This window comes from Pyrus communis, chromosome 14 (assembly GCF_963583255.1).
Source record: "Pyrus communis chromosome 14, drPyrComm1.1, whole genome shotgun sequence".
In the NCBI taxonomy this organism is placed as follows: Eukaryota; Viridiplantae; Streptophyta; class Magnoliopsida; order Rosales; family Rosaceae; genus Pyrus; species Pyrus communis.
The window spans coordinates 5,611,664-5,638,193 of NC_084816.1; the positions used below are offsets into that span (position 1 = coordinate 5,611,664).

A 26,530-nucleotide genomic window follows, 5' to 3' on the forward strand; every position below is an offset into this window, starting at 1 on the left:
AGTCTGACTTTACCGAAGTCAAGAAAGGAAAAAATGTAGCCTTCAAAGTCAATAATGAAAAAGTGAATGAGGATTCATTTGAAAACCTGACTCAAGATGAATTTGCTCTTCTCACCAAACAAGCTAGAAAATTTTTGAAACTTAGAAGTTCCAGAGGACGTGAAAATCGAAATAATTTTGATTCAAATTCCAAAGTTCCTCGTTCTCGAGATTTTTCTCATGGAAATTCTTCTAAGTTTGTCAAACTTGGTGAAAAGAAAAGTTCAAATGACAGAGACAAGTGTTTTGAATGTCAAGGGTATGGACATCATGCTCATGAATGTGCCAATACTCTTAAAAAGCTGAAGGATGAAAAGAACAAGGCTTTAACTTCCACGTGGAGCGACAGTGATTCAGAGAAAGACACGGAATCTGAAGATGATAAGGAAGTGGTTGCATTTTTTGGAACTTTTGATGGATACGAGACGGATGATTCGGAAGTTGAAGAGCCTGATTCCGTAGAAGTCTTACAAAAGTACACTGCACTGTATGATATCACCATGAAAGTGAAGAAGGAAAATGAAGAACTGAAAAATAAACTCGTGCAGCTTGAAAGTGAGAAGAATGAAGCAAAAATCGAGCATCAATCTCAAATGGAACATGCAGAAAAGCTACGAGAGTCAATGTTGGAGAAGTTACATATGCTAGCATCAGACAACAAAGGTCTTGAAAATGAATTAAGTAACATAAAGAAGAAAGTTGAAGAGTTTAGCATTGGCTCAAGCAAAATTGACAAAATGTTGAGCTATGGAAAGATTTCAGGTGATAAAAGCGGTCTAGGTTTTGATATAACTGGAAGTTCGTCCACTTCTGTTACCAAGTTTGTTAAAGCGTTACAAGAACCTAGCATGAAGGTGAGTAGTGATGAACCTTTTGGAAATTCGTGCATCACTACAAAAGAGTCAAATTTCGTAAGAAATTTTGTTGGACCAAAGAAGTTCATTAGGTCAAAAAATTTTATTCCTATTTGTCACTTCTGTGAAAAAATAGGACATATTAGACCTAGGTGTTACAAGCTTAAAAAGGAAAATAAGACTAAAACTTCTTGGATTTCTGAAAAATCAAATCTCAAAAGGAGATTTGTGGCTCACCCAAAGGGAATGAATAGAATTTCAAAAATAATGCCTAACTTCCTTACTCCAAACTTAAAGCAAGTATGGAGAAGAAAAAAGACTCAAATTTGTCTATTGGATAAGGTGTCACCTTCATCTGAGGAAGACAATTTTACATGCTTGGTGGCATTCACTGCTCTCTCATCTTGTCAGTCTGATACTTGGTATCTAGACAGTGGTTGCTCAAGGCACATGACTGGAGACAAAAGATGGTTCACATCTTTCACCGAGGATTGTAAAAATGGAGCAGTCACGTTTGGAGATGGAAAAAAAGAGCAAGGATCGTTGGAAAAGGAGAAATCAAAACACTAGGAATTCCATGTTTAAAAAATGTCATGTTAGTGGATGGACTTAAAGCTAACCTAATTAGCATTAGTCAAATTTGTGACGATGATGATGCTGAAGTACTTTTCAATAAATTGAAATGTAGTGTAAAGGTTGCTAAAGAGGTTGACAGTTTTGAAGGAAAAAGGTCTAAGGACAATTGTTATTGTGTGAATGCAAATGAGTTACATGTGTCTGACATATGCAATAAGGCAACTGATGATATTTTGGATTTATGGCATAAACGATTAGGTCACATGAACTGTAAGGATTTGATCAAGCTTTCCAAGAAAGAGTATGTGAGGGGCTTACCGATGTTGACTGGAGAACTTGGAATTTGTGGAGAATGTCAAGTGGGAAAGCAAACAAAGAGTGCACACAAATCCACAAATTACATCTCAACTTCACGGCCTTTAGAACTAATGCACATGGACTTGGTTGGACCAGTACAAACCGAAAGCATTGGGGGAAAAAAATACATACTTGTCTTGGTGGATGATTTCTCACGCTTTACTTGGGTTGCCTTCTTGCGAGAGAAATCTGATGCATTCACTGCATTCTTCGGTTTATTGAATAAAATTCAAAATGATAGAGTTAATTCAAATGATCGTGTGGTAAAACTCAGAACTGATCATGGAACTGAATTTGAAAACATATCATTTTCTAAGTTCTGTGATGAAAAAGGTATTGATCACAATTTTTCTGCTCCTATTACTCCTCAACAAAACGGAGTTGTGGAACAAAAGAATCGTGTTTTACTTGACATGAGTCGTGTCATGCTGACAAGCGCTCGTTTGGCAAAGCATTTCTGGGCTGAAGCAGTTAGCACTGCGTGCTATACGGCAAATAGAGTCTATCTTAGACCCGGTACAAAATGCACACCTTATGAGATCTGGAAAGGGAAGAAGCCAAATGTTAAGCATTTGCGAGTATTCGGTAGTATATGCTACATTTACAGAGATAGAGAAATGTTAGCAAAATTTGATTCAAGAAGTGATATTGGAATTTTTATAGGATACTCAATCACAAGTAGAGCATACAGGGTGTTCAACAAGAGAACACAAAATGTTATGGAGTCCATTAATGTCATTGTGAATGACTCTCTTTTAAATGTTGAACAACCTGCCTCAGATGAAGAATTCTTTCAAAGCAAATCAATTGATGGGTTATCCGCTACTCAGGGAGAAGTGCACCAAAATATTGACTCAACAAAAGTTTTGAGGAAAGGACACAAACAAGTGCAAAAAGATCATTCCAAGTCAGACATCATTGGTGACGTAGAAGATCAAATGTTGACAAGAAGTAAAACTACTGCTGTAGTAAACTTTACGTGCTATATATCAAAGATTGAGCCAAAAAATGCCAAGGAAGCTCTTTTAGATGATGACTGGATTATGGCCATGCAAAAGGAACTCGATCAATTTGTTCGCAATGATGTATGGTACCTTGTTCCCCGACCCCAAGAAACAAATGTTATAGGAACAAAGTGGGTGTTTCGGAACAAAACTGATGAACATGGCATCATCACGAGAAATAAAGCTCGTCTCGTGGCTCAAGGATACACTCAGGTAGAAGGTTTGGATTTTGATGAGACGTTTGCACCCGTTGCGAGATTGGAGTCCATTCGGTTGTTACTGGCTTTTGCTTGTCATCTGCGTTTCAAATTATATCAAATGGATGTCAAGAGTGCTTTCTTAAACGGAATACTTCAAGAAGAAGTCTATGTGGAGCAGCCAAAGGGATTTGTTGATCCAAAGCATCCTGATTATGTGTATCGTTTGAAGAAAGCCTTGTACGGTTTAAAACAAGCTCCGAGAGCATGGTACGACAAACTTTCATCGTACTTGTTAAGGAAAGGTTATACACGTGGAGCTGTTGACAAGACTTTGTTTGTCAAAAGAATCAAGAAGGACGTGGTGATAGCACAAGTATATGTGGATGATATAGTGTTTGGTTCCACATCTGCCACACTTGTAAAAGAATTTACTGAGGTCATGCAGAGTGAATTCGAAATGAGCATGTGTGGATAACTAAATTTTTTCTTGGGATTACAAGTCAAACAAAGTGAAGATGGTATTTTTGTCTTTCAGACAAAATATGCTAGTGACCTAGTTAAAAAATTTGGCTTGCATTCAGCAAAACCCGTCTCAAATCCCATGGCAACAACCACAAAACTTCACAAGGATCCAAATGGAAAAAGTGTTGATCAAACACTTTACAGAAGCATGATTGGAAGCTTGTTGTACCTTACTGCTAGTAGGCCTGATATCTCTTTCAGCGTTGGTGCTTGTGCACGTTGTCAAGCTGATCCAAAAGAATCGCATCTGGAAACTGTCAAAAGAATCATCAGGTATGTGAGTGGTACAATTGATTATGGTCTTCATTATTCCTTTGAAACCAATTCTGAAATTGCTGGATTTTCCGATGCCGATTGGGCAGGAAATGTTGATGACCGAAAAAGTACTTCTGGAGGTTGTTTCTATGTTGGAAATAATCTCGTTGCTTGGCATAGTAAGAAACAAAACTGTGTTTCTTTATCCACTGCCGAAGCTGAATACATTGCTGCTGGTAGTTGTTGTACGCAATTGCTTTGGATGAAGCAAATGCTTCGTGATTATGGCATTCATCAAAGTTCCTTTTCTGTTTTCTGTGACAACACTAGTGCCATAAACATTTCCAAAAATCCTGTTCAACATTCTCGTACCAAACATATTGACATTCGTCATCACTTTATTCGTGTTTTGGTTGAAGAGAAGGTTTTAGTGCTGGAATACATTGCCACTGAACATCAACTTGCAGACTTGTTTACTAAGCCTTTAGACACTCATCGTTTTGAAACCCTTCGCAAGGCTTTAGGAATATGTCGTGTGTCTTAACTTCTGTTGGTTTTCATTTTTCATGTTTCTTTTTCTCTCTTTTTTTTTTTTTTTTTTTTTTTTTTCTAGCTTCATAAAAAAAAAAAAAAAAAAAAAAGGTTTTCCATATCTTTTTATACACAACTTTTGTCCACAAAATTCTTTGCTTTGTGCTAAACATGATATATTTTGCCTTGGTGGTTGATACTATATGTATGTTCTCTGATTAAACTTGACTTCTTACCTGCACCTCTGCACCCTGTGAGCTTTTGAGCCTCCATTAGTGTATGCATTTTTCATACACTCTTAATTGTTTCTGTGTGATATATCTTATGTGATTTGACTCTCTAGAACTTGCTTTGAGATCTCTCAAGGCTTTGTATCACTACTTACTCTCCTCTTGAGATGAAATTATGACTTACGTTCTTCATCATTATCATATAAAGCCAGTGCCTTATTATTTTTCCTATCTGCATTATTGAGCCTCTCCTTAAGTGTATCTTATCCTCTTCCATTTTTATACACTGATTCTCACCTCCGTTGCAACATCAAAGACAATTGCATCAAATATTTTTTTAAGAAAGGTCCACGGTTGGTTCACTACTGAAGACCACAATATAGTGCTGATAGCACCCTCCCCAGTTAAGAAAAGATTCCGAAAAAAAAAAAAAAAAAAAAAAAAAAAAAAAAAAAAAAGAAAAGAAAAAGGAACACGAAAAAGGGAATCAAAAGGTGTATGTATGCATACATGGTGGGTGTTTATCTCTGACAATCCTCAAAGGTCCAGTTGTACTTGAAGACCACAAATATATCCACTGTGCAGACCACTCTATAGTGCACTAATGGTTCTCTCTGCATCAAACTCTCTCCAGTTTTGTGTCTCAAGGACTCTATAGCTTCTCGAATTTCTATTCTCCTTATTCTCTTTTAACTTTATCCAGTCCCTAAGCCTAGTTACTACCCTTCGTAAGACTTTCTTTCATCTCTTGAGGGTAGGTGGTTGATGTGTGGAGATAAGATTAATCTGCAAGCCTATGGTAGAGTATTCACATAATGATCTTTTTGAGTGTAAACACTTCACCCCAAACACCTTGAGTGAAATTTGAGCATATTCCTTGTGAGTTTAGGGGTTGCTCTTGAGTTGGCTTGTTTAATCATATTGCATCTCTATAGTCCTGACTATTTTGGCTTTCTTTTGTTTGTATTATTTTCAGTGGACATTAAAAAAAAAAAAATTAAAAAAAAAAACGTTTTTTTTTTTTGTTTGCTTTATTCCTTTTGATTTCTAGATAATGAGTAGTTTTCATCTTTTTTCTTAGTTTATTTATTAATTTTTATCTGCTTATCTCTTTGGTCTTTTAAGTGGGGTTGAACTTGGACTTCTCTTTTGTTTGGTCTTTTTATACCCGTGCCTTTCCTTTGTTCATTATCAGTCAAACATCTCATACTCGTTTGTTACTTATACCGTGGCCTCCATCCTCCTTTGCTGTCGTCCTCATTCTTGTTTTCCATACAATTTTTTTCATGGCATCCTCACGCAAGTCTGCATGTCCTCCTGTTCTGAAAGGCAAGACTCCTGCTATTACTCCTTCCTTCTCTCCTCCCCGTACACGTTCTGTGCAACGTAAATTGTTTTCTTCCCCATCTGATTGTTCAGCTTCGCCTGATATTAATTTTTCCCAAGCGGTCTTCCAACAAATGCTTGATCTGAACAAGAAATTTTCTTTGCTCGAACGTTTCATTAAGTCCTCCACAACTGATCTCAGTCATCGTATTTCTAATTTGGAGCAATGTTTTCATCGCCTTCCCAATCACTTGTTTGCTCCTCTCATTCATATTTCTTCCTCTGATGACGAGGATGACTCCCACCCTGATTGTGTTCCATCATCTCCTCGTCCTCCTTGTCCACCTATTCCGGCCCACTCACCGCTGCCTACTCTTACTCCAGAAGATGATCCAGAAGAGGATCCCGAAGAAGATCCCGAAGACGATATGGACTATGATCTCTACTGGGTTTCGGACAACGATGGTGTTGTCAAGCATGATTGATTATTGGCTTTGGCGTTTCCCTGTGACAAAAAGGGGGAGAGACTAGAGTTAGGGGGAGAGACTTTAACTAGACAGTTTAGTTAGGGGGGGAGATTTTAGCTAGCAGGTTCTTTTTAGTTTTTAGTTGTGAGAGTTTCCATATTTATGTTCTTATTTGGATTTCTTAATAAAGTCTCTTTTTAATTGTTGAACGATGAGGGATGTTGATATGTTTGAATGATTATCTTAACATTCTTGCAACATCTATATTTTTGTACGTCACGGGTGTTTTGTTTAACTGTGTGCAGATTACAGACTTCAGTGCATAAGGATTAAGATTTCTAAAATGTTGTTATTGAGGGTTTTGTCAAGGAAATGCCAAAGGGGGAGATTGTTAGGGTAAAATTGGCAATCCCTGACATAATGCCTGAGTCTGTAATAGCTTAGACTTGTTATACATTTTCAATTGTAATAGTTTAAGTCTAGGAAGGGTTCTCACACTTTCGATGCAAAGATGTTACCTACACGCGATAAATATTCAGGTACGTTTGCATGCATACATCCAACTACTTTCATCTATATCTCATGTTATTGTTTTTGATATAGGACTCTTAACCATTGTGTGGTTTATCTCTTTAAAATATCTTATTCCTTTATTTTCGAGATTTTAAAGCATGCAAAATAGTCTAATTGCATTAGGACTAATCTGATGGTATTGAGACTTTTCAATCCGTGTTATCAAAACGTGTTTGGGTGTTGGTAGAGTTATTGATCAATATGGATTGCATGGTTAGCTAAAACTAGTTTTAGTTATGAAATCTTATCAGTTTAAATTGGTTCCCGTGCATTGAGGATTGAAAAGGAAGCTTTGAAATTGTTTCAAAAAGATGCCGCATATATGCATGTTTTTCTTGAAAGATAGATGTGCAGCAACTTTGTGATTTTAAAAAGGATATAACATTATTTGTCAGTGGCTGCCACATTGTGGTTTTTGATGAGCATGTGTTTTTAAAGGGAACCATTTATGCAGAGAAACTTATTTTATTAAAAAGGATTTTTGAAGAAGCATCAATTGGGTTTTTCGTGTGCGTGAAAAAAATAATTGAAATACTGTTGTTTGCTTATGGTTCCAACAGCATGGGTTTTTAAGAGAAGATATTATTTTTCATGCTGTTTTTCTTTGAGGTTTTAAATTGAATATCAATTATGGAAATGAGCCTTGTGATTTTCGTAATTGATTGTTTTCCAAACAAACACTTCATCATATAAACATTTTGCATGATCGAGTTAGCATCGTGCAAAGTTCGAGGGAAAGGTGATTGACGGTTGCGTTAGTACCGTGCCACTTCAACTCGAGGACTGAAGAAAGATCGAGTAGCAAAGCGCGAAGACAAAGCTGCCAACTGGTATGAGTGTCTAGTTGATGAGTTTTGTAAGTCTTTATGTATTCTTTCTTTCTTAGTGCTTCCTGGCTTGGTAGCCCGAGGATTTTCCCAGTGGTGGGTTTTGCCTCGTTAAATCCTACATCATGTGTGTGCTTTTTATATTCATGTTGAATATTTGTGTAGGATTAATTTTGCATAACTGATTAATTGAAACCATAATTTGCTTTAGCGTTAAGTTGTCATTTATAGATTAAGTTAGTACCCATCCTAGGACTTTCAGCGTTCCTTCTTCTCCTTTTCCTTTATCCGGGCTTGGGACCGACAATGTAAGATAAACTTATACACATGCATAGTTGATACTTAAAACTGTAGTGGATACTTAAACTCTTGGTTAATGGATTGACCATACTCAAATGAAATGGTACACTTATTTAGTTTGTATACGTTCAGTTGCTTAATTTGTGGTAAGTAATAGCTTGTCTATTAGTTTCTCTGTTTCGGTTTTGAGTCTAATAAGGCATAATTCTCACACATTCTACAGCAAGAAAAAGAATACAATTAAGTATACATACATCAATTGTATTTGGTCTAGTGTCTTAGTAAATAGAGCGTTGTGTTTCCACCAATACGTCATATATTTGAAATTCTTCATCTCCTAAATTATTGTAAAAGGTTCAAACATTTAGACGAAAGCGTGCTATAGCCTATAGATGAAGAGGAAAACAGGATGATGAACTAGTGACTTTTTTTTTTTGTTGTGTTTTCTTCATGTTTTTTATTATTATTATTATTATTGTTCTAATTTTTTTGTTAGATGATGTAAAAGACTTGTATGTCATACAATTGAACCGACAAGAAACAAAATCTATCAAAATTTTGAGAAATTGCCAATGAATTTCAAGAGCCAACATTAGAATTTATAATTTTCATCGTTTGAAAATTTCACGCACATCGTTTTCAAACAAGATAATTTATAATTATCAAAACTTTATACGATGGAGATTTAAATTCCGTGATTTTAGAACTTCTATTAATTAACAATTTTTTCATCCAAATACAAAATGAAAGTAAACATACTTGAAATAAGAATGGTTTTGCCCTTATCCAAATAATGATCGATAATGCCACTTCGTTTCACAATCTTGTGGTATTTCCCTTCAGTAGTTAGTGAGTGATTTTAAAGTCGACTCTTGTAGAGTGTGAATTCAATACTAATTATTATGGCTAATCGATTATGTGACTGCACTCATTCTTTAACCAGTGTACATGATATCGTTGTATTCAACATTGGGGATCCAGAACTTCATAAATGATGTGTTAGTGAATCAGCTTCAACTTTTGTCCACTTCGTCACTTAACATTAAGAACATTATCAATTAACAGTTATGACATCATCAGCTAACACTAGTGACCTACCGAGTGTTCATTTTTCAAAATGTTAGGTGGTTATTTAGAATGTTTTAAAAGGTTATGGACCAATTTAGAATCACGTCTAAAAGTTGAGTGGTTATTCCTACCTAACCCAAAATCACAACAATATAAAAAACTACATAGCCTATGGAGAATAAGCTTTATGCTTAGGCCATCTCCAACTAAAGAGGCTAAACATAGCCCGTCCAGAATTATAGTCTTACAAAATAACTTTTTAATAAACAATGTTAGGTTATATTCATATACCATCTTCAACTGAATGAGCTAAATATAGCTATTTATAGCAATTTATGGGATAGGTATTGATAGGAAAATTATGATTTTTTTTTTTAAATTTTGCGTTAAAAAAAAATTCTAACGTTTAGCTGACGTCAGCTAGCAATGGCCCTTCCTAATGTGGTAGTCTTTGGATTATTCCAAGTTTAGTTGTTGGATTTGAATGTGGATATGCAACAGCTACTGCTAGGCCCCAAAAAACGGGTTGAGTGGAAGGCCAAGCTTGGCCATCTCGATGCCTTTTGTTGCCAAGTTTTGGTCTAGTGGACTCCATTGAAGTTTAACCAGCCATTCAGTGGAGATGAGTTTTGTCAAATTCTGGACATGTTTTGGCCCTTTTGACCTTTAACCTTCTTTATTGGAGATGGTATTACAGCAGTTCCACCCCCTTAGGTTAATAATTGCCAAGCAATTGGGAAATAAACAATTATTCTCTTAGTGAATGGTAATTGCCTAAATGTATCTTTATCTTGAAAATGAATTGTCCGAACAATTGATATTAAAAAAATTAATTTTTACGAATCCCCCTCTTTCTTCTCCATCTTCTTCCTCATTTTTTTTATTTTTCTTCGTCCTCCTTATCATCGTGCATTTCATCAAAGTCATCAATTAACAACAAAATCACCAAAACAAAGCTGAATAATTATTGAAACCCAACACTAAATTCCCAGCCAACATCTCTCCACAAACCCTGCCCCTAACCCAACCATCACTTCTAGAATGAGTTTTGAATATGGCTGATGTCAGCATGACGTGAAACCACTCGGGTGCAGAGTCAGACAATTCTTACCTGATTGGGTGGTCGGGCACAATTGTGCCCACCATTTGCCATAGTTTTCTGGATGGCGCACTATGTTTGGATGAAGAAATTTAAAATTATTAAGGAATTTAAAAATGACGGAAATTGAAATGACGAGATTTTATTTTCTAGAATTTGTAAATTTTTTTGTTTGGTTAACCTAAAAGAACAATGGAATTGAATCGGAATTTGTTATTTTTAAACTATCAATCATAGAAATTGAGAAATGACACCTATTTACATGGAATTTGAACTTGGGATTTGGAGGTCCCAAATTCCAAGTTTTTTTTCCACGCGGAAATTCTAAATTTCTATGTTTATGAATCCAAACAAGAGAATTGGTTTCTGTTAATTTATAAATTCTAACTTTTACCAAAATTCTATGTTTATTTCCCTCATCCAAACATAGTGTAGGAGAATTCCTTTTTCTTTCAATTTTTGGACAATAATTGTACGGGTCGAAACTTGAAACTGTTCTTAGTCTCTCACGCCCAAATCAGGACCGTGCAGATTTCGCCACGTGGACCGATTCATGTAATCGGATGCAAACCTATTTATATTCCACTCTTTAATCTTCAGTTCTCGTCCGCCCCTCTCTCTCTCTCCCCCTCCCCCTCCCTCCCTCCGTCCCTCCCTCCCTCCTCGCTCTCGCCCCTCTATCCTCCGCCGTTGTCTCTCTCTCCTCTCCCTTACACTCACACACCCCAAACCTAATTGCATGTTAGGTCTTCAAACCGGTATCGATTATCTGCGCTGAAGATTTCTCTGCCTCAATTCTACGGGGAAATCTTCATTCGATTTTGCTTTCTGCTTGACGGAATCGGAGGTAGGCGGAGCTGAGATTTCAAAAATGGCGGCCTCCACGAGCAGTGTCTACGTCAGTGTTATTGAAGATGTCATCAACAAGGTCCGCGAGGAGTTCATGAACAACGGCCCCGGGGAAGACGTTCTGAAGGAGCTTCAAGGAGTAAATTCAATTTCCGATTTCCATCTTCAAGTTTTTGTTTTCGTTTCGATTGTTTGAATTTCGGATATTGGTTCAGAATTAGGGTTTTTTTTTCTTTTATTGTGTTGATGGATTTAGGGTTTTCTGGAGGACTGGTTCTCGAGTTCGATCCGATCAATTTCTATGGTTTTGAATGATAAGAGGGGGCTAATTGTTTTGTTGGAACGTAGCTATGAGCTCGGGTATAGCTAATTTTTAAATTTGGGGTATATCTCAGACTTGGGAGGCGAAGACGGTGCAGGCTGGTGTAGTAAATAATCCTATAGAGAGGTCGGCGGCAAAGGGAACGCCTGGCAGTGGGGTTACTCCAGTTCACGATCTCAATGTACCGTATGAAGGGACCGAGGAGTACGAAACTCCCACTGCTGAGATGCTCTTCCCTCCAGTGAGTGTTTGATTTTCTATGTAATCAAAACCTTTGCTTAAAACACATGGTTGATGTGGGTTCATTGTAATGCTAGACGCCGTCGCAAACCCCAATTCCTGCAACCCCAATTCCAACACCTCTACCTGGAACTGGTGACAACATGTATAACATCCCTACCGGCGGTAGTGAATATTCTGCAAATGAGTCTGGTAGTAGCAATGGTGGTGTCAATGCAGAGTTGAAAACTGGAAGATCTGGCCCCTACATGGTAAACACTCAATTTGGAACCTATAAGGTGTATGCAGTTATTATTTTTCTAAATGCATTGCGGGAGTATGAAATTCTCTCACTGGTTACTATAAATGTATCTAAATTTGATTTCAAATAGATTTAGCTGTTTCGCTGTTTAATAAACAACTACTACGCACTCTCTTTGCTAATTAATAAATATGAAATATCAAACATTCCTTGAGTTATAATAAATTGCAAAGGTAAGGATATTACGGTGATTGTAATTACATCGCTTTATGTAATTTATGTTTGTACTCTCTCTTTACACGCGTTTCTTATAATAAATTTCCAGTAATACTGTAATACAGTAATAGTATAAGAGAACCTAAATTATCTTTGTTCTGTTTGCAGCAACCTCCATCTACTTGGATTAACCACCGCCCCCCTCTTGATGTTAATATTGGTAAGTTGGAGCGTATTGTTGTATATAGCTGTACTTTCAAAAGTTCTGTAGTAATTCACATTTTATTGGTGTAGCTTACGTGGAAGGGCGGGATGAGGCGGATAGAGGGGCCTCTCATCAACCCCCAACACAGGTAATCCCTACTATTATTTACAATTCAATTTAGCAGAAAAATGACTGGGTTTCTGGGTACGAAGAAAAATCATGATTAAAGAGTTCTGAATGGCTTTGGTTCACTTGGTCATTGCCATGGAGATGGTGTCGTTGGATTACCACTATAGTTGGTCATTATTGTAATGTTGGAGAAAATTTTAGGACTTTTTCCAGATGAATTCTGGAAAGCGAAAACGTGAAGATTTTCCTGCAAAGTATCAAGCTGGTGGATATATACCCCAGCAAGATGGAGCTGGAGATGCTGCACCTGAGATTTTTGAGATTGAGGTTTGTTTTCTTTCCTGCTTTTCCCCCTAACTTTCTGACAAGATTGGTAACATTCATCCATTGTATGAGTGATTTTTATTCATTTGAATCTCTGGATGGGTGTCTATGTTTTGTAAAATCTAAGACTAGATTACTGGCATTTGAAAATATGAAGAAAATGTGACCTGAGACTCTTTATCCAATGAATTACAAATTATCTCATGCTTCAACTGCACTCAAATGTTTAGGTGACTTGTATATTTTGGTGGGACATGGTTGTGGATGATTTAATAGGAGGAGAGTGTCAATCATGTTTTTCTCCTTTGTTCTTCCTCAATACAGTTGTGGTGGAAATTGTTTCAGGAAGTTAGAGATAGTTGCGTCATTCCAAAGGGTTGTTTCGAGCTTCTAAGCACCAAGTTTTAGGCTTTAGGAAAGGGGAGGAAAGCTAAAGCTTTGTGGGGCTGTTTGGTGTTGGCAGTTTTTTGGAACATTTGGTTGGTGCATAATAGAAGAGTTTTTGAGGATTATAATGGAATGGGGGTAGCAGAACTATGGGGTAGAGTAAGAGACTGGGCAGCCCTCTGGGCATCAGTTTCAAACTTTCAAATGCGTTCAGGGATTATTCTCCTATATAGTGTGGGATATGTTAGCAGCTATAAAATGATTTTGGTTGAGGTTGTGTTACCTGTAAATAGATACACTTGAGAGGTCTTAGCTAGTTTTTCTAGATGGTGGATTTCTTAGCCACTATTTTGTAATTCATGTTATTATTCTAATAAATTGTTTTTGTTTCTTCTCAAAAACAAAAAAAAAAAAAAAAAAAAAAAAGCTCGAGAGGCTCCAATTAGGCTGTATTTGTCTAAGTGCATAAACTGTTATGGAATAAATGGCATTACACAGTCCTATGTGATCATTCAGAACTCTCTCTCCCTCTCTGATTTCATTTCGTGAAGCTGAGATTCTTCTTCTTTTTTGTTCTTTTTCCTTTGGCGAGTTATAGGTCAATTCAGTTGTTAGGATTAAAAGGTTATCTGGAGCAAGTCTGCCTCTACAGGAGCTATAAGATAAGGGGGAAATTTGATTGTTTGAGACTGTTTTGTCGTTTTCTATTCTTGATTTGTTCTTTCATGTCGATGGACCCTCTGGTTTTGTATTGTTTTATAAATTAATTTGCTCAACAAATTTTGTTTTTAAAGTGGAAAAAAGACTTTTCTCATTAAGTATGAAACGGTTGGCTATACGAATTTTTTTGTCTTCATTTGTGCACTCATTGGAGGAGCATAAAATTTGAATGGAAAATTATCTGTGTATTTTATGAAAAATTCCATTGGGTTTGATGGCCTTGCAAGTGTTGAAAGAAAAAAATGGTTAATGCTTGAAATTTGGTCAATAATGGTAACGATGAGGTAGGTTGTTCTTGTGGAATTGCTCAATTTCCGGTGAATGTTAGCGCAAGTAGGACGTGCTAAAAGTGGTAATTGATAGAAAAATCATAAAGTGCTGAAAGTGGAAATAGAAATGCTAAGGAGACTCTCAAAAGTGGGACTCTCCATGGACTCTCTGCCACCTCATGTTTTTGGCACAATGTTTTATAATGTTAGCATGAAAACTAACGTTAAACTGTGAGGTGTGAGAGAGTCCCACTTTGAGAGAGTCTCCTTAGCATTTCTTGAAAGATAGAAAAATCATGAATGGTTCTAATGGGAATGTACTCAATGGACAAAAGCGTATTTTCTTCACTTTGGAAGGCCATTTCCTCATTTATATTAGATATTCGTCTTTCTGGGCTAGTTTTGTAGGTTTTGTCACAGTACCTGGTGTTTGACTTAGGACTTGGACTCAAATGGTCTCATATATTATGATCACTGTTACTGCAATTTTCTTTTGCAAGTGATTTCTCCTTTGGGGTCTATTAGTTTTTCCTGAAAGGTATGTTTTAGGTGTCATTTGATGTCAAAGGACTATAGTTCATCTATGTAGCTGTAAATTATGGTTGGGGTCACTGTTGTTTTATCTCTTTTGGATCAATTAAATAAGGTTAGAATTTACAATTGTAACTAGCTAGCCATTATGCTGCAAATATTCCGGGCAGGAGGCCTGTGTGTTTTAATCTTAGTACATTGTTTAGATAAGACTATTTTCTGCGCTTCACAATGGCATGTGACTGGTCATATCTTTATGTTGTCGGAGTAGTACACTGTTGCTGCTATTAATAGTTGTTTCTTTATCTTTATGAATTCAAGTTACTCAGAGCATGGAAAAACACTTCTAAACCAGCACGCTTCGCCTTTATTTATTTTTACTTTTTTGTTATATGCTATTTAATCATTTAATGGTGATAAACTTTCAGGTCAGTGAAGGGAGCTCATCCATTGCCAGCCGTACATGGAGTGAGATGTTAACTCGTGTACGAAGTTCTACTCTCAAGATTCCTCAACTTGATGGACCAATCCCTGATCCTTATGATGAGCTTTCTACTCCCAATGTAAGAACTATTATGAAAATTTCACATGTGGCTCGAAATTGTGTGTTTATGTAGTCTAAATTGCCTTCTATAATATATAATGTTAGAGTAACACATACAAGTGACCACCATTAATCTGCATGCCACTGCTGTGTTGGTTTACGGAGGTTGATTTTCCATCCTTTTGGCAAACAAAAGAGTGTTAATATAGGAATCCGCATCAAATTTGTATTGGTTTTATTTTTCTGGTGGAGGTCTCTACCGTATAGCAAAAATACCTTTCTCTACCTTTTTGGCTAAGATCAAGTGTACCATATGTCCTTGTCAGTTTAATATCGGATAAGTGATCCACATGGTATTAAGTTCATCTCTTCTAGGGCCCACCAGGGTGATTTTCATTGGGCATTTCTAGTGTCGCCCATGTGATGCACTATTGCCTGGAGGACCCTAACTTGAAATATTGTATGGGAATAAGTCTGGTGCTTTTTTATTTTATATTTAAGTTTTCAACTTGTAGTTTACAGCCTGAAATGAGTCGACTGTGATATCAATGGTCAAGGAAAAATGGTGCAAGTCTTTAGATAGAGTACTGGGAACTTGGATTTTGTTTTCTCTTGTTTGAATTAGCTCGTGGGATTTACTTGGTTGTTGATATTTGGTTCTGGACTCTAGCCAGTCTCTCTCGGGTACTAGCCAGTATCTCTTAACCATTGACTTGATGTCTAAACTCTCTGAAGTATAAATTCTGGATACATACATATCTTTTATTTATCCAATAAGCTGTGTTGCGTTGGCTACGTGCTTTGAAAGTTTAAGGATGATGAACCAGCTATTTTTCAATGCCCCTCTTTCTGATCTGCTCTGGATCTGTTCTTAGTATATGATAATTTTCTTACTTATGAACTGTTGCCTTTTCCTCCCCTTTCCCTACAGATATACAATTATCAAGGAGCTTTCAATGAAGACTACAATGTTGCCAGCACACCTGCTCCCCATGGTAATCTAGTGATAAACTTGTGAACATTGTGATTACCGTAGGAGTGGATAAGTTTTAAGTGTCATAAATCCATCTCTGTGGTGTTGAAGCCTCCTCCTCTCATCATTTTTTAACCTCCAGATATACCAGTGAGCACTCCAGCTCCGGTTGTTCAAAATGATGTTGGAGATGATGATGATGATGAGCCCCCATTGAATGAAAATGATGATGATGAGTTGGATGATGTGGACCAAGGCGATGAGCTAAACACAGCACATTTGGTTTTGGCCCAGTTTGACAAGGTCTCTCTCCGCAGCATTAGGACTATAATATTTAGGCTCCATATAGGTTTTTCAGTTTTCTTTCTCCAATATGATTAACAATTGTCTTCTCGTGTGTTTGGTTGGGTAGGTATCGCGCACCAAGAGCAAGTGGAAGTGCACATTGAAGGACGGCATTATGCACATGAACAACAAGGATATTCTCTTCAACAAGGTAAAGTGTACTTTAAAGGGTTTGATGTTCTTCATTCCTTTTGCACTTGTTATCCTCATGACCTTTCTTTTGGAATGCTGGCTCTTACAGGCGACGGGAGAATTTGAGTTCTGAATTTCATGGAGAAAGCCTATTTTGGCAAACAGCGGCAGTTGCCCTAGTGAAGCAAGTCCGAGATGATATCATCGGGTGTTTCCTAATTTTTCTTTATGAATTGTTATTAAGAGAGAGGTTGAGGGGAAGAGAAAGACAATGCTAGATACTTTGTTTTTAAAGAATATGGGATGGATGTTGTTGGCCTATTGTACATACAGGATGAGCTTTTTTGGCCTTCTAAAAATGGGATTGGCTACTCGTGCGTTCGGACGTTTTATATTTCTTTGATGGAATGCAACTGCATTAAATTGGTTTACTTACAATGCAATTCGATTATTATCTTCGGGAAGTACTCTGCCCCCGGTAATTTTTATGTTTAAGACTTACTTGCAGTTGGTGACACTGCGTTTCCAACGCCATTTTTTGGTTTGAAATGCGACGTGATTCATTTATGTTTTGGGAGCTTCGAGTCTAGAAATGTAGACTTATTACAACGATTTTTTTTTTAGACAACGAGTTTAGACTGAGCAAGGGGCTTGTAGCTCAAGTGTTTATTTCTGCATTTGTAGTTTTGTTCAAGCTTGCATCCGTACGAACTTTTCTCTCTTTCGGATTTTTTTTTCGTTTGGTTCAGGTTAACAGATGATGTTTATTTCGCCCGATCAAACACCCGAGGTTCTGAAGCAGCAACGTGTCGTTTCTATGCTTTTATTTTCCATTTTTTGGGTGGTTTTGATAGAGTAACTTGAAATTTTTTGAAGACAAAAGTGTGAGGTGGAGAAAAAAGAAAAACAATACGGAATCATGAAGTCAAATATAATCAGAAACCCTGGAGAAATGCAGGTTAATGTTTGAGAATGATTTGTACTCTGTTCTACACAATGCAGCAGGCAGGCAAAGCCCTATCAAAACACAGGCCCTAACCATTAATTTTCGTCCGAAAACTCAATGCATCCAGTCGAAATCTTTAAATGTCAGTACCGCGCTTGGTTCGCGATCATGCACTGGGTTTGAAACATGGCAAACAACGTTGAGGCATCCACAAAAGGAGCCACAGCCGGGTGTTGCCACCCGCCTGCAGCAGGAAAAGGCGGTGCAATACTACTTCTCACGTTCTGATCACCGGCTTTTTCCATCGCTACTGCCACTGGATGCGGGGATGGAATGAGTACCGGAGACAGTAATGGGATCGTCGTTGTGGCATCGTCGTTTGATAGAGGGTTGGTCGAGGCAGTGCTTGCAATTTGATCAAGGTGAAGAGATGCCGGGGCACGCTGTTGTAGCCTAGTGGGAGCCTTCCCTGTATCGGCTTTGACGCTGCAAACATTGTGACTCTCCATTGTTTCAGATGATTCTACGAAACTTTTTCGAAATTCTTGATCGAAATTTCCGTAGAAATTCAGGTCTGTCTCTGTGATCAGACAGTTAGGGTTACTGTACGTAGAGGTTTATAAAGGGTAGGAAATTTAACCTAAAAGATATAGATAGTAATGGTGCTTAATCATGACTAATTCTCTCTTGGCTAAAATTAAGGGTTCGGTTATGGAGGTGGACGTACGGTTGGAAAAACGGAATTTTCGTTAACGGTCATTTGCACTGAGTCGTTGGCTTGTGCCCCAAGCTTGGTGGAGCAAATGAACCAAAGGAGATAAAGCTAGGGATACACCGTGTCGTGTCAAATTCGTGTTGATGGTTAATCAACTTACCAATCAAAGGAGATAAAAGTAAAGACGATAATTGACCAATTGTACGATGTCAAATTCGTGTTGAATAAAATTAATCTGTTTAAAAGTAAGATCTATGTTAGAGAACAATTTAGAAGCAATAAAATAACAGAAATACAAAATCGAAATATTTATACTTTATTATTAAAAAATACTTGTAATACAGAATGCAATTATGTTATAGTAACAAAAATTAAAATGATACTAACTTGAATTAATTGAAGGCAGAGGCTAGCACAAACGCTATGTCATTCGAACAGTATTTCAGTCCCACTTGTGTGCTTGTGGTTCTACAACGTCTACTCGATCAGGATACAACTACCTAATTCTACAACCCGCACTGGATTATAGAACTCTAGCGAATTGCTTTGTGTGTTTACTCTCTGGAAATTTTGTACGGAAGACAAGGGGGAAGAAAAAAATGATTTTTGATGGAACTGAGGACTCCAATTATATAGGCTCTTTCATACCTCTTCAAACACCTTTTGGATGTATCTGAAGCTATACAACTCTTTCCAAAGAGATACAACTCTTTCCAAAGAGTTGTGTCTATTAATCAAAACGTTTTTAATTAATTTAATTAAAACCTTAATTTGAAATTAAAACTAATTGATCAGATTAATTTTAATTCCTTGGCCCCCAAGTGCCCTAAGGCCCAAGGCCCTTATCTTGATTAATTAATATTAATTAATATTAATATTATAGTATAATCATCAAGCCTAATCCACACAACCATAAGGCACAAGCCTTCAATCCATTTCCAAATGGTCCAAGTTCTAATTACTAAGAAAAAGGAATAAGCCTATATAAAGGCTGGTGAAAAAATAATGTTGACCAACATGGGACAAGAGGGTCTCAAACTCCTACAATACCCACATTTGAGACGACTCTTTGGTCCTAAAAACACTAAGATACAAGAGTAAACAATAGATGTGACGTACATCAGGAGAGATGTCTTTTGGACTTGAACCTACCTTAGTATATACTTATCCGATTTACTAGATGACGTAGTGAATATAAAATCTTGAACTGTTCATCTCCGCAATAAACCAAGACAATAAGCAAAACATATGCCACATTTACACATCACAAATTCATACGTTTGTGTTCTTTTTGGTCCTGAACAAATCCTGGATTCATGAGAGCTTTAAGGAATGTAGCCATGTAATTCTCATAAATGCGACCCCACATTTACTCTCATATAGGTAATATTGATTAAGAATAGGCTGCTACTATTCCACTCGATTTACAAGTATCAATATCATTAAACTAATGTATCCTACATCATCAGCAGTCACCACACTTCTTCCATCATAGGAATGGGTATGTAAGTGTGTTTCTTCTTGAATCTAGCCAAACCAATTTGCCTATTGAACCTAGACCATGGGATCACCAATCAACTAGGTTAGGTTTCCGTTTGGCAGTTTCATTTTACTCTATTGACTTTAAACTCATTCCCCTCGATGTATGCTTAACTTGCTCTCTAGACAAACCTTTAGTAAGCGGATCCGCAATATTATCTTTTGACTTAACATAGTCAATAGAAATTACGCCACTAGAGAGCCATTGCTTTATTGTATTATGCCTTCGTCTAATTTGTCTAGACTTCCCATTGTATACACTATTTTTAGCTCGATATTGTGCAGCTAAACTATCACAGTGTATACACATTGCCGTTACAAGTTTAGGCCATATGGGAATATCCTCCAAAAAATCTCTTAGCCACTCAGATTCTCCTCCAGACATATCAAGAGTGATAAATTCCGATTCCATAGTTGATTGGGCTATGCATGTTTGTTTAAAAGATTTCCAAGATATTGCTGCTCCTCCCAAAGTAAATACATATCCACTTGTGGATTTTGTATCATTACTATCCGATATCCAATTCGCATTGATAAATCCTTCAAGCATAGGAGGGTACCTCGTATAATGCAATTCATAATTCATTGTATGCTTTAAGTATCTCAATACTCGAATTAAAGCTTCCCAATGATCATGCCCAGGATTGCATGTATATCTACTCAGTCTACTCACTGAGTATGCTATATCGGGCCTTTTACAGTTCATAATGTACATAAGACTTCCAATAACTTGTGAGTATTCACGTTGAGATATAGCATCACCTCTATTTTTCTTAAGTTTGTTATTGGCATCAAAAGGAGTAATTGCATCTTTACTTTCCAAATGACCATATTTTCTAAGTGTAGCTTCTATATTATGGGACTGTGTAAGAATATATCTTTCTTGGTTTCTTTTTATTTTTACACCAAGAATCACATCAGCTAATCCAAGATCTTTCATATCGAAACTTGATTAATTAATATTAATATTATAGTATAATCATCAAGCCTAATCCACACAACCATAAGGTCCAAGCCTTCAATCCATTTCCAAATGATCCAAGTTCTAATTACTAAGAAAAAGGAATAAGCCTATATAAAGGCTGGTGAAAAAATACTGTTGACCAACGTGGGACAAGAGGGTCTCAAACTCCTACAATCTACTCACACTGTCTTGCTGATCTTACGAACTTTGCTTCAGATATGATTGTGATATTTGCATTCTCGCCGCTGAAGGTATGCATATAAGCCTCCTCCCCACGTTATTTCCTCGTAATGATGCCAATCTAGTTCTTTCAAAGTTCAAGCAGGTTTTCTGATATCTCATGAGTTAAAAGTCTTTAAACTGACTGGTGTAGGAGTGGTTCATTAACATTTGCTAATTCTGCAGGAGGCGCTAGGAGCAGATAACCTTTTCATCCTCTTCGGTGCTATCGCCTTGTTATCTCTTATCTTCGTTGTATTGACTGTCCTGGAAACCAAAGGCTTGAGTTAGGAGGAAATAGAATCCAAACTCTCGAATAGATGCTAACCCCCTGGCCAAAACCTTTGATGGTTCGAAGGCTTTGTGGTGGAAGAGGCAATGCCCCAAGAAATATTGAGCATTCCTGCGTCTGTTATTAAGACGAGGACAATTGTTTTAAGCTTGGTGAACTAGCAGCTGTAGTTGGATAGATTCTTTCAACTTTTGTGATACTAGAAACTCCCAACGCAACTTCAATTTGAGCTTTTATGGATACAACATTTCAACTGAGAATAATAATCTTACAACATTTTGAAGTCAGTCTCAAGCATAGCGACTGTCCGGAGAAATAATGTTGCAGACATTGCAAACTCCATACTTTACACGGGAGGAATAAAAGCGTTTTATGTCAACTACAAGTGTTTTTTACTATGTTTGACGTGTTTGTAAGTTCTAGAAATGCTTTTTAGAGAAGCAAGGTGCTTCTTTTGGAAAATTTTCTAACTACCTTTTTAGAATGAACTTGGAAGGTGCTTATGAGAAGAAGTGCCTCTTACAAAAGCAGTCTGAAACCCCAAAATCACAAGACGTCTCAAATCACTGTGAATACAATGAAGAGTTCGTACAATCAATATTAATGAAGAATTGTTAGACATTACTTTCGTGTAAGAGAAACACATTGTCACACGCATATGTTTTAGACGGAAGAGAGTGATTTTTGCAAACACATTTTCTCCTCTTGTGTACTCTTGTATATATCTGACCTTTAAATTGAATAAATAAATAGGAAAAACTAATTAACAAAAATAAACAAAAATGGGTAGAAGAAGAAAAGCAGTGTGCGGAAATCATTTTCCATTTAAACTCTAAAACCTTGCATTTTGTATGGTTGAACATCAATGACATGAAGTTTGCTTGACTCTTCCATGTGAGTACACTCTCAATGTTTTAACTTAATAGTGCATTATTTTTCAAGACAAAGGGTCTCAAAACCCAATCCACTTTCTGAGGTGAAGAAGCAAAGCTTAAATCTGATCCTCTCAACTGTTGTGTATTTTGTCATGTTTGTAAAGTAGGATGAAGCCAAGTAGGATTATCCTATTTTGTCCACAGAGAGCCACGTGTCACTCAGCTAATCCCCATTGTGTGGCCTTCAGAATTTTTACAACCACGCATGTTTTCATCACACTTTGGTCTCACCTTATATGCACCTATCACTACCTGCAGCTTAGTTACATTAATCTGTAGTCGCAGCTCCTCAGTCTCAGGACACCACTTTGATCCATGGCCGCCATGCACACAGTCTCGAGCGTCGGAACCATTAACCAGACGCCGGTACGTTGTTTCCCGCCAGATTCTATCTAATTTTTTTTTGAGTTTCTGTGTCACATAATTTTTACGTTCAAAACAGTTCTTCATGTAGTGATTTGACACCATCAGTTTCTATTTTATGTACTTCTCCACTTGCTTTTGTCTGCTAATTCTCATTTGATTTGTCCACTCTAGCTAAAACCGAGGGTTAATTTTATAAAGAACTGTACAAAAATAACTTCCCATATCCATATTGTTTTTCTTTATACTATTCCAAAACACCAAAAAGGTTACTTTTATTTGTCCGTGTGATGCCTCAAACTCAAAGTATCTTTACATGAGAGGTGATTTCCATCAACTTTTTTCTTCTTGCACATTCATGTTTATTTCTAGTCTCTTTGACTCAAGAATCGAGAGACTTAAATGAACTGGGTGCATAGAAGGTGAAAAAAATTGCACGAGATCATCTCTCTTTTTCACTAACTATTATATTTTTTACAAGGATTTTGCTTAAAGGTTAATCTAAATGCAAAGAAATGAAGTTTAATTGTGATTCTGTTTTAATGAATTTCCGAGTTTCTTGGTTCCAAAGTTATGTTATATATTCGATCCAGGTGAGCTTGATCAGCTCTGGTTCCGGAAGCTCGGCCTTCTTGGGCACCAGTTTGAAGAAAGTGACCTCAAGAGTCCCCTACCAGAAGGTAGCATCTGCAGGCAACTTAAAAATTAATGCGGAAATCGACGAGGACAAGCAAACCAACAAGGACAGATGGAAGGGCCTTGCCTACGACGTTTCCGATGACCAACAAGACATAACAAGAGGAAAGGGTTTGGTTGATTCTATGTTCCAAGCTCCCCAGGGGACTGGAACTCACTATGCTGTCATGAGCTCATACGAATACATCAGCACTGGACTTCGAGAGTAAGCGAGAAAATGTTGAAACTAATTCCTTTTTGTTTCATGGATGCTTGGAGGTTGAATTTGTTTTGTGGTAAGGTTTTGATTTGTGTTTCAGATACAACTTTGACAACAACATGGATGGGTTTTACATCGCTCCGGCCTTCATGGACAAGCTTGTGGTTCACATAACCAAAAACTTCATGAGCCTGCCTAACATTAAGGTATGAATAACGCTACAAACACAAAAAAATAAATCTAAAAACTTCGGTTTTTAATTGATATGACACTGTTTCATTTGCTCGTATTTGACAGATCTCGAAGCTTATTTAATTTTAACGAGTAAAAAGTAAGATATTATCATGTTATCCGCCATATGCAATTCACAAGGTGACTAAAATTCGAGAATAGTTTTGTTGCTTCTGGTAGTATTATCATCAACTTAACTTTCTCATGTTTGTTCTAACTACTAAGAAATGAGATATCATCATGTCATCTGCCATGCCATTTGCAGAATTTACCAAATTAGATAAACTTTTGTTCCTTTCAAGTAGTATAATTAGCTTAACTTTCGCAGTTAAACGTTGTTCTTCGATTGTTGGTTTTTGTTTTTTTGGTAGAATTCTTTGATTGTTGGTTTTGACAGCTGAGATGATTTCATTTGAATTTGTATCAGATTCCTCTCATTCTTGGTATATGGGGAGGAAAAGGTCAGGGAAAATCCTTCCAGTGTGAGCTTGTGTTTGCCAAGATGGGAATTACGTGAGTTCGTAAACTTGACGAAAGTTTTTTTTGTTTTTAATGAAGAATCACATAAAAATGAAGTAATATTTTCAATTCATTTTGTTTTAATTACACCTTGTGATCATATTTCAGCCCCATCATGATGAGTGCTGGAGAATTAGAAAGCGGGAACGCAGGAGAGCCCGCGAAACTGATCAGGCAAAGGTACCGTGAGGCTGCAGACATCATCAGGAAAGGAAAAATGTGTGCCCTCTTCATCAATGATCTCGATGCAGGTGCCGGTAGGATGGGTGGAACCACACAGTACACTGTGAACAACCAGATGGTGAATGCTACCCTCATGAACATTGCTGATAACCCGACAAACGTGCAGCTTCCCGGTATGTACAACAAGGAAGAGAATCCTAGAGTCCCCATTATAGTCACTGGTAACGATTTCTCCACATTATATGCCCCTCTCATTCGTGACGGTCGTATGGAGAAGTTCTACTGGGCTCCCACTAGGGAAGACCGGATCGGTGTTTGCACCGGAATCTTCAAGCCTGACAATGTGTCCCACGAAGATGTTGTCAAGATTGTTGACACATTCCCAGGTCAATCCATTGGTAAGTATACTGTTGTTGTAGTAATTTTGCGTATAATTTATATTTCTTGAATAGCGTATATGTTAGAGATGTGTTCAGTAAATGTGATACAAAATAACATTACTCAGTTAACAAATAAATGTGACACATAGCATTGCTTGGTTAAAGATTGGTAAAAAAAAGGATCATGCTAACTTCTTGTATCGCTTACTGCAGATTTCTTCGGTGCTCTGAGGGCTCGAGTTTACGATGATGAAGTGAGGAAGTGGGCATCGGGTGTTGGTATCGACGGCATTGGGAAGAAGCTTGTGAACTCAAAAGAAGGTCCCCCGACTTTCGAGCAACCTCAGATGACCTTGGAGAAGCTCCTTAGCTATGGTCAAATGCTTGTTCAGGAGCAAGACAATGTGAAGAGAGTCCAACTGGCTGACAAGTACTTGGCTGATGCAGCCCTCGGAGATGCAAACCAGGACTCCATTAACAGAGGAGAATTCTATGGTAAGCACTCTTTGTCTTGATACGAAAATAAATCTAGACGCACCAACTCATATCCGAACTTGTTAAAATCTCAACTAATGTGGCAACATTTCGTTCGTTTATATTTGGAGTGACTTTGAACCCCATTTATTTACAATGAATAAGTAACTTTCGCGTTATGTAACATTAGTTGAGATAATAGTTGGTGCTCGCAGTTAGTACTACTTGTCTTAAGAGCGTTATCTCGATTGGAGTAGTTTTGTTGAAGTGTTGTTTAACCACTGCATGCAGGAAAGGCAGCCCAACAAGTTAAAGTACCAGTCGCAGAAGGTTGCACTGATCCAACAGCTGCAAACTTTGACCCAACAGCAAGGAGTGACAATGGTAGCTGTCAGTACGAATGAAGTGATTGGAGTCAGAAGAAAATAAATATATTGTTTGCTGGGTTATTGATATTAGCTTTGTAATTTACGCTTGCGTTTCCATGGAAATACATGCTTTATTTCGTTTTAACTTTTTAACTATTATACTAGCTATTGCTAGTCCGGCTATTGTAAGGAAGACAAGAACAGAATGTCATGTCGTCGATAATACGTTGTCGTTGTCGAAAACAAAACTTAGCAATATGTTACAATACATTTGTGATAGGATCGATACAATATCGATGGATGTTCGTTCCTGTACAGAGAACCAATGGAGCATATGGAAGGCACAAAGACATGGTTGCATATATAACACTCCAAAGGGCAAACAAGCATAGAAAATTTGGGAACAAAGATGCTATACATAATGGATTCTTGAAGAAACTTATTAAGTAAAGGCGTCATAATGGAGTGCTAATAACGGTTGTCTTTAATTATTACATGAAAAGAGAAGACATCAAATAACAAGGTATTTGTACATGATATTCAAAAAGCAATATTCAACTCTCACCCATAATTCTTCTTTGATATTTTATACAACGATTCTTCTATAATGGCACGAGATTTGAGCTAAAGCCACACATTAGCTCGTCACAATAATTAATTATTGAGTTCGTTATTTAAGTAAGTTGTACCTAAAACCTTGTCCTTTCAAAATAGAAAAAAAGTATCACTATTAGTAACGACTTCCCTTCCCACTCTCACCTATATGATCTCGGACCAAATTTAAAAGAAAAATGGAAGAATAACATAAATAAATAAACAAATAAAAACAAACAAACATGTAAGCCAAACCCC

At 37.1% G+C, this 26,530-nt stretch overlaps 3 protein-coding genes and 1 pseudogene across 4 annotated transcripts; 3 read left to right on the plus strand and 1 right to left on the minus strand.

Annotated features, from left to right (window-relative positions):
* Nucleotides 1-10,878: 10,878 nt before the first annotated feature.
* LOC137715756 (transcription initiation factor IIA large subunit-like) lies at nt 10,879-17,098 on the plus strand. 2 transcript variants are annotated; one of them, XM_068455098.1, is made up of 11 exons: nt 10,879-11,216; nt 11,473-11,640; nt 11,717-11,890; nt 12,265-12,316; nt 12,391-12,449; nt 12,632-12,757; nt 15,090-15,224; nt 16,137-16,200; nt 16,321-16,481; nt 16,591-16,674; nt 16,765-17,098. In XM_068455098.1, the coding sequence occupies exons 1-11, from the start codon at nt 11,100-11,102 to the stop codon at nt 16,786-16,788; spliced, it is 1,164 nt and encodes a 387-aa protein (XP_068311199.1). In that variant the 5' UTR covers nt 10,879-11,099; the 3' UTR covers nt 16,789-17,098. The 2 variants fall into 2 exon arrangements, with proteins under 2 accessions (XP_068311199.1, XP_068311200.1); XM_068455099.1 differs by having other exon boundaries at nt 12,644-12,757.
* On the plus strand, nt 15,478-15,659 carry LOC137716641 (U2 spliceosomal RNA; annotated as a pseudogene).
* A 646-nt stretch (nt 17,099-17,744) lies between the features above and the next one.
* LOC137714259 (uncharacterized) lies at nt 17,745-18,110 on the minus strand. Its single transcript, XM_068453512.1, has one exon. It carries the CDS (start codon nt 18,108-18,110, stop codon nt 17,745-17,747), a length of 366 nt encoding a protein of 121 aa, XP_068309613.1.
* A 4,368-nt stretch (nt 18,111-22,478) lies between these two features.
* On the plus strand, nt 22,479-25,926 carry LOC137715230 (ribulose bisphosphate carboxylase/oxygenase activase, chloroplastic-like). The gene is made up of 7 exons (XM_068454479.1): nt 22,479-22,631; nt 23,222-23,529; nt 23,624-23,729; nt 24,182-24,267; nt 24,382-24,854; nt 25,050-25,331; nt 25,602-25,926. The coding sequence occupies exons 1-7, from the start codon at nt 22,581-22,583 to the stop codon at nt 25,712-25,714; spliced, it is 1,419 nt and encodes a 472-aa protein (XP_068310580.1). The 5' UTR covers nt 22,479-22,580; the 3' UTR covers nt 25,715-25,926.
* The last annotated feature ends 604 nt before the right edge of the window (nt 25,927-26,530 follow it).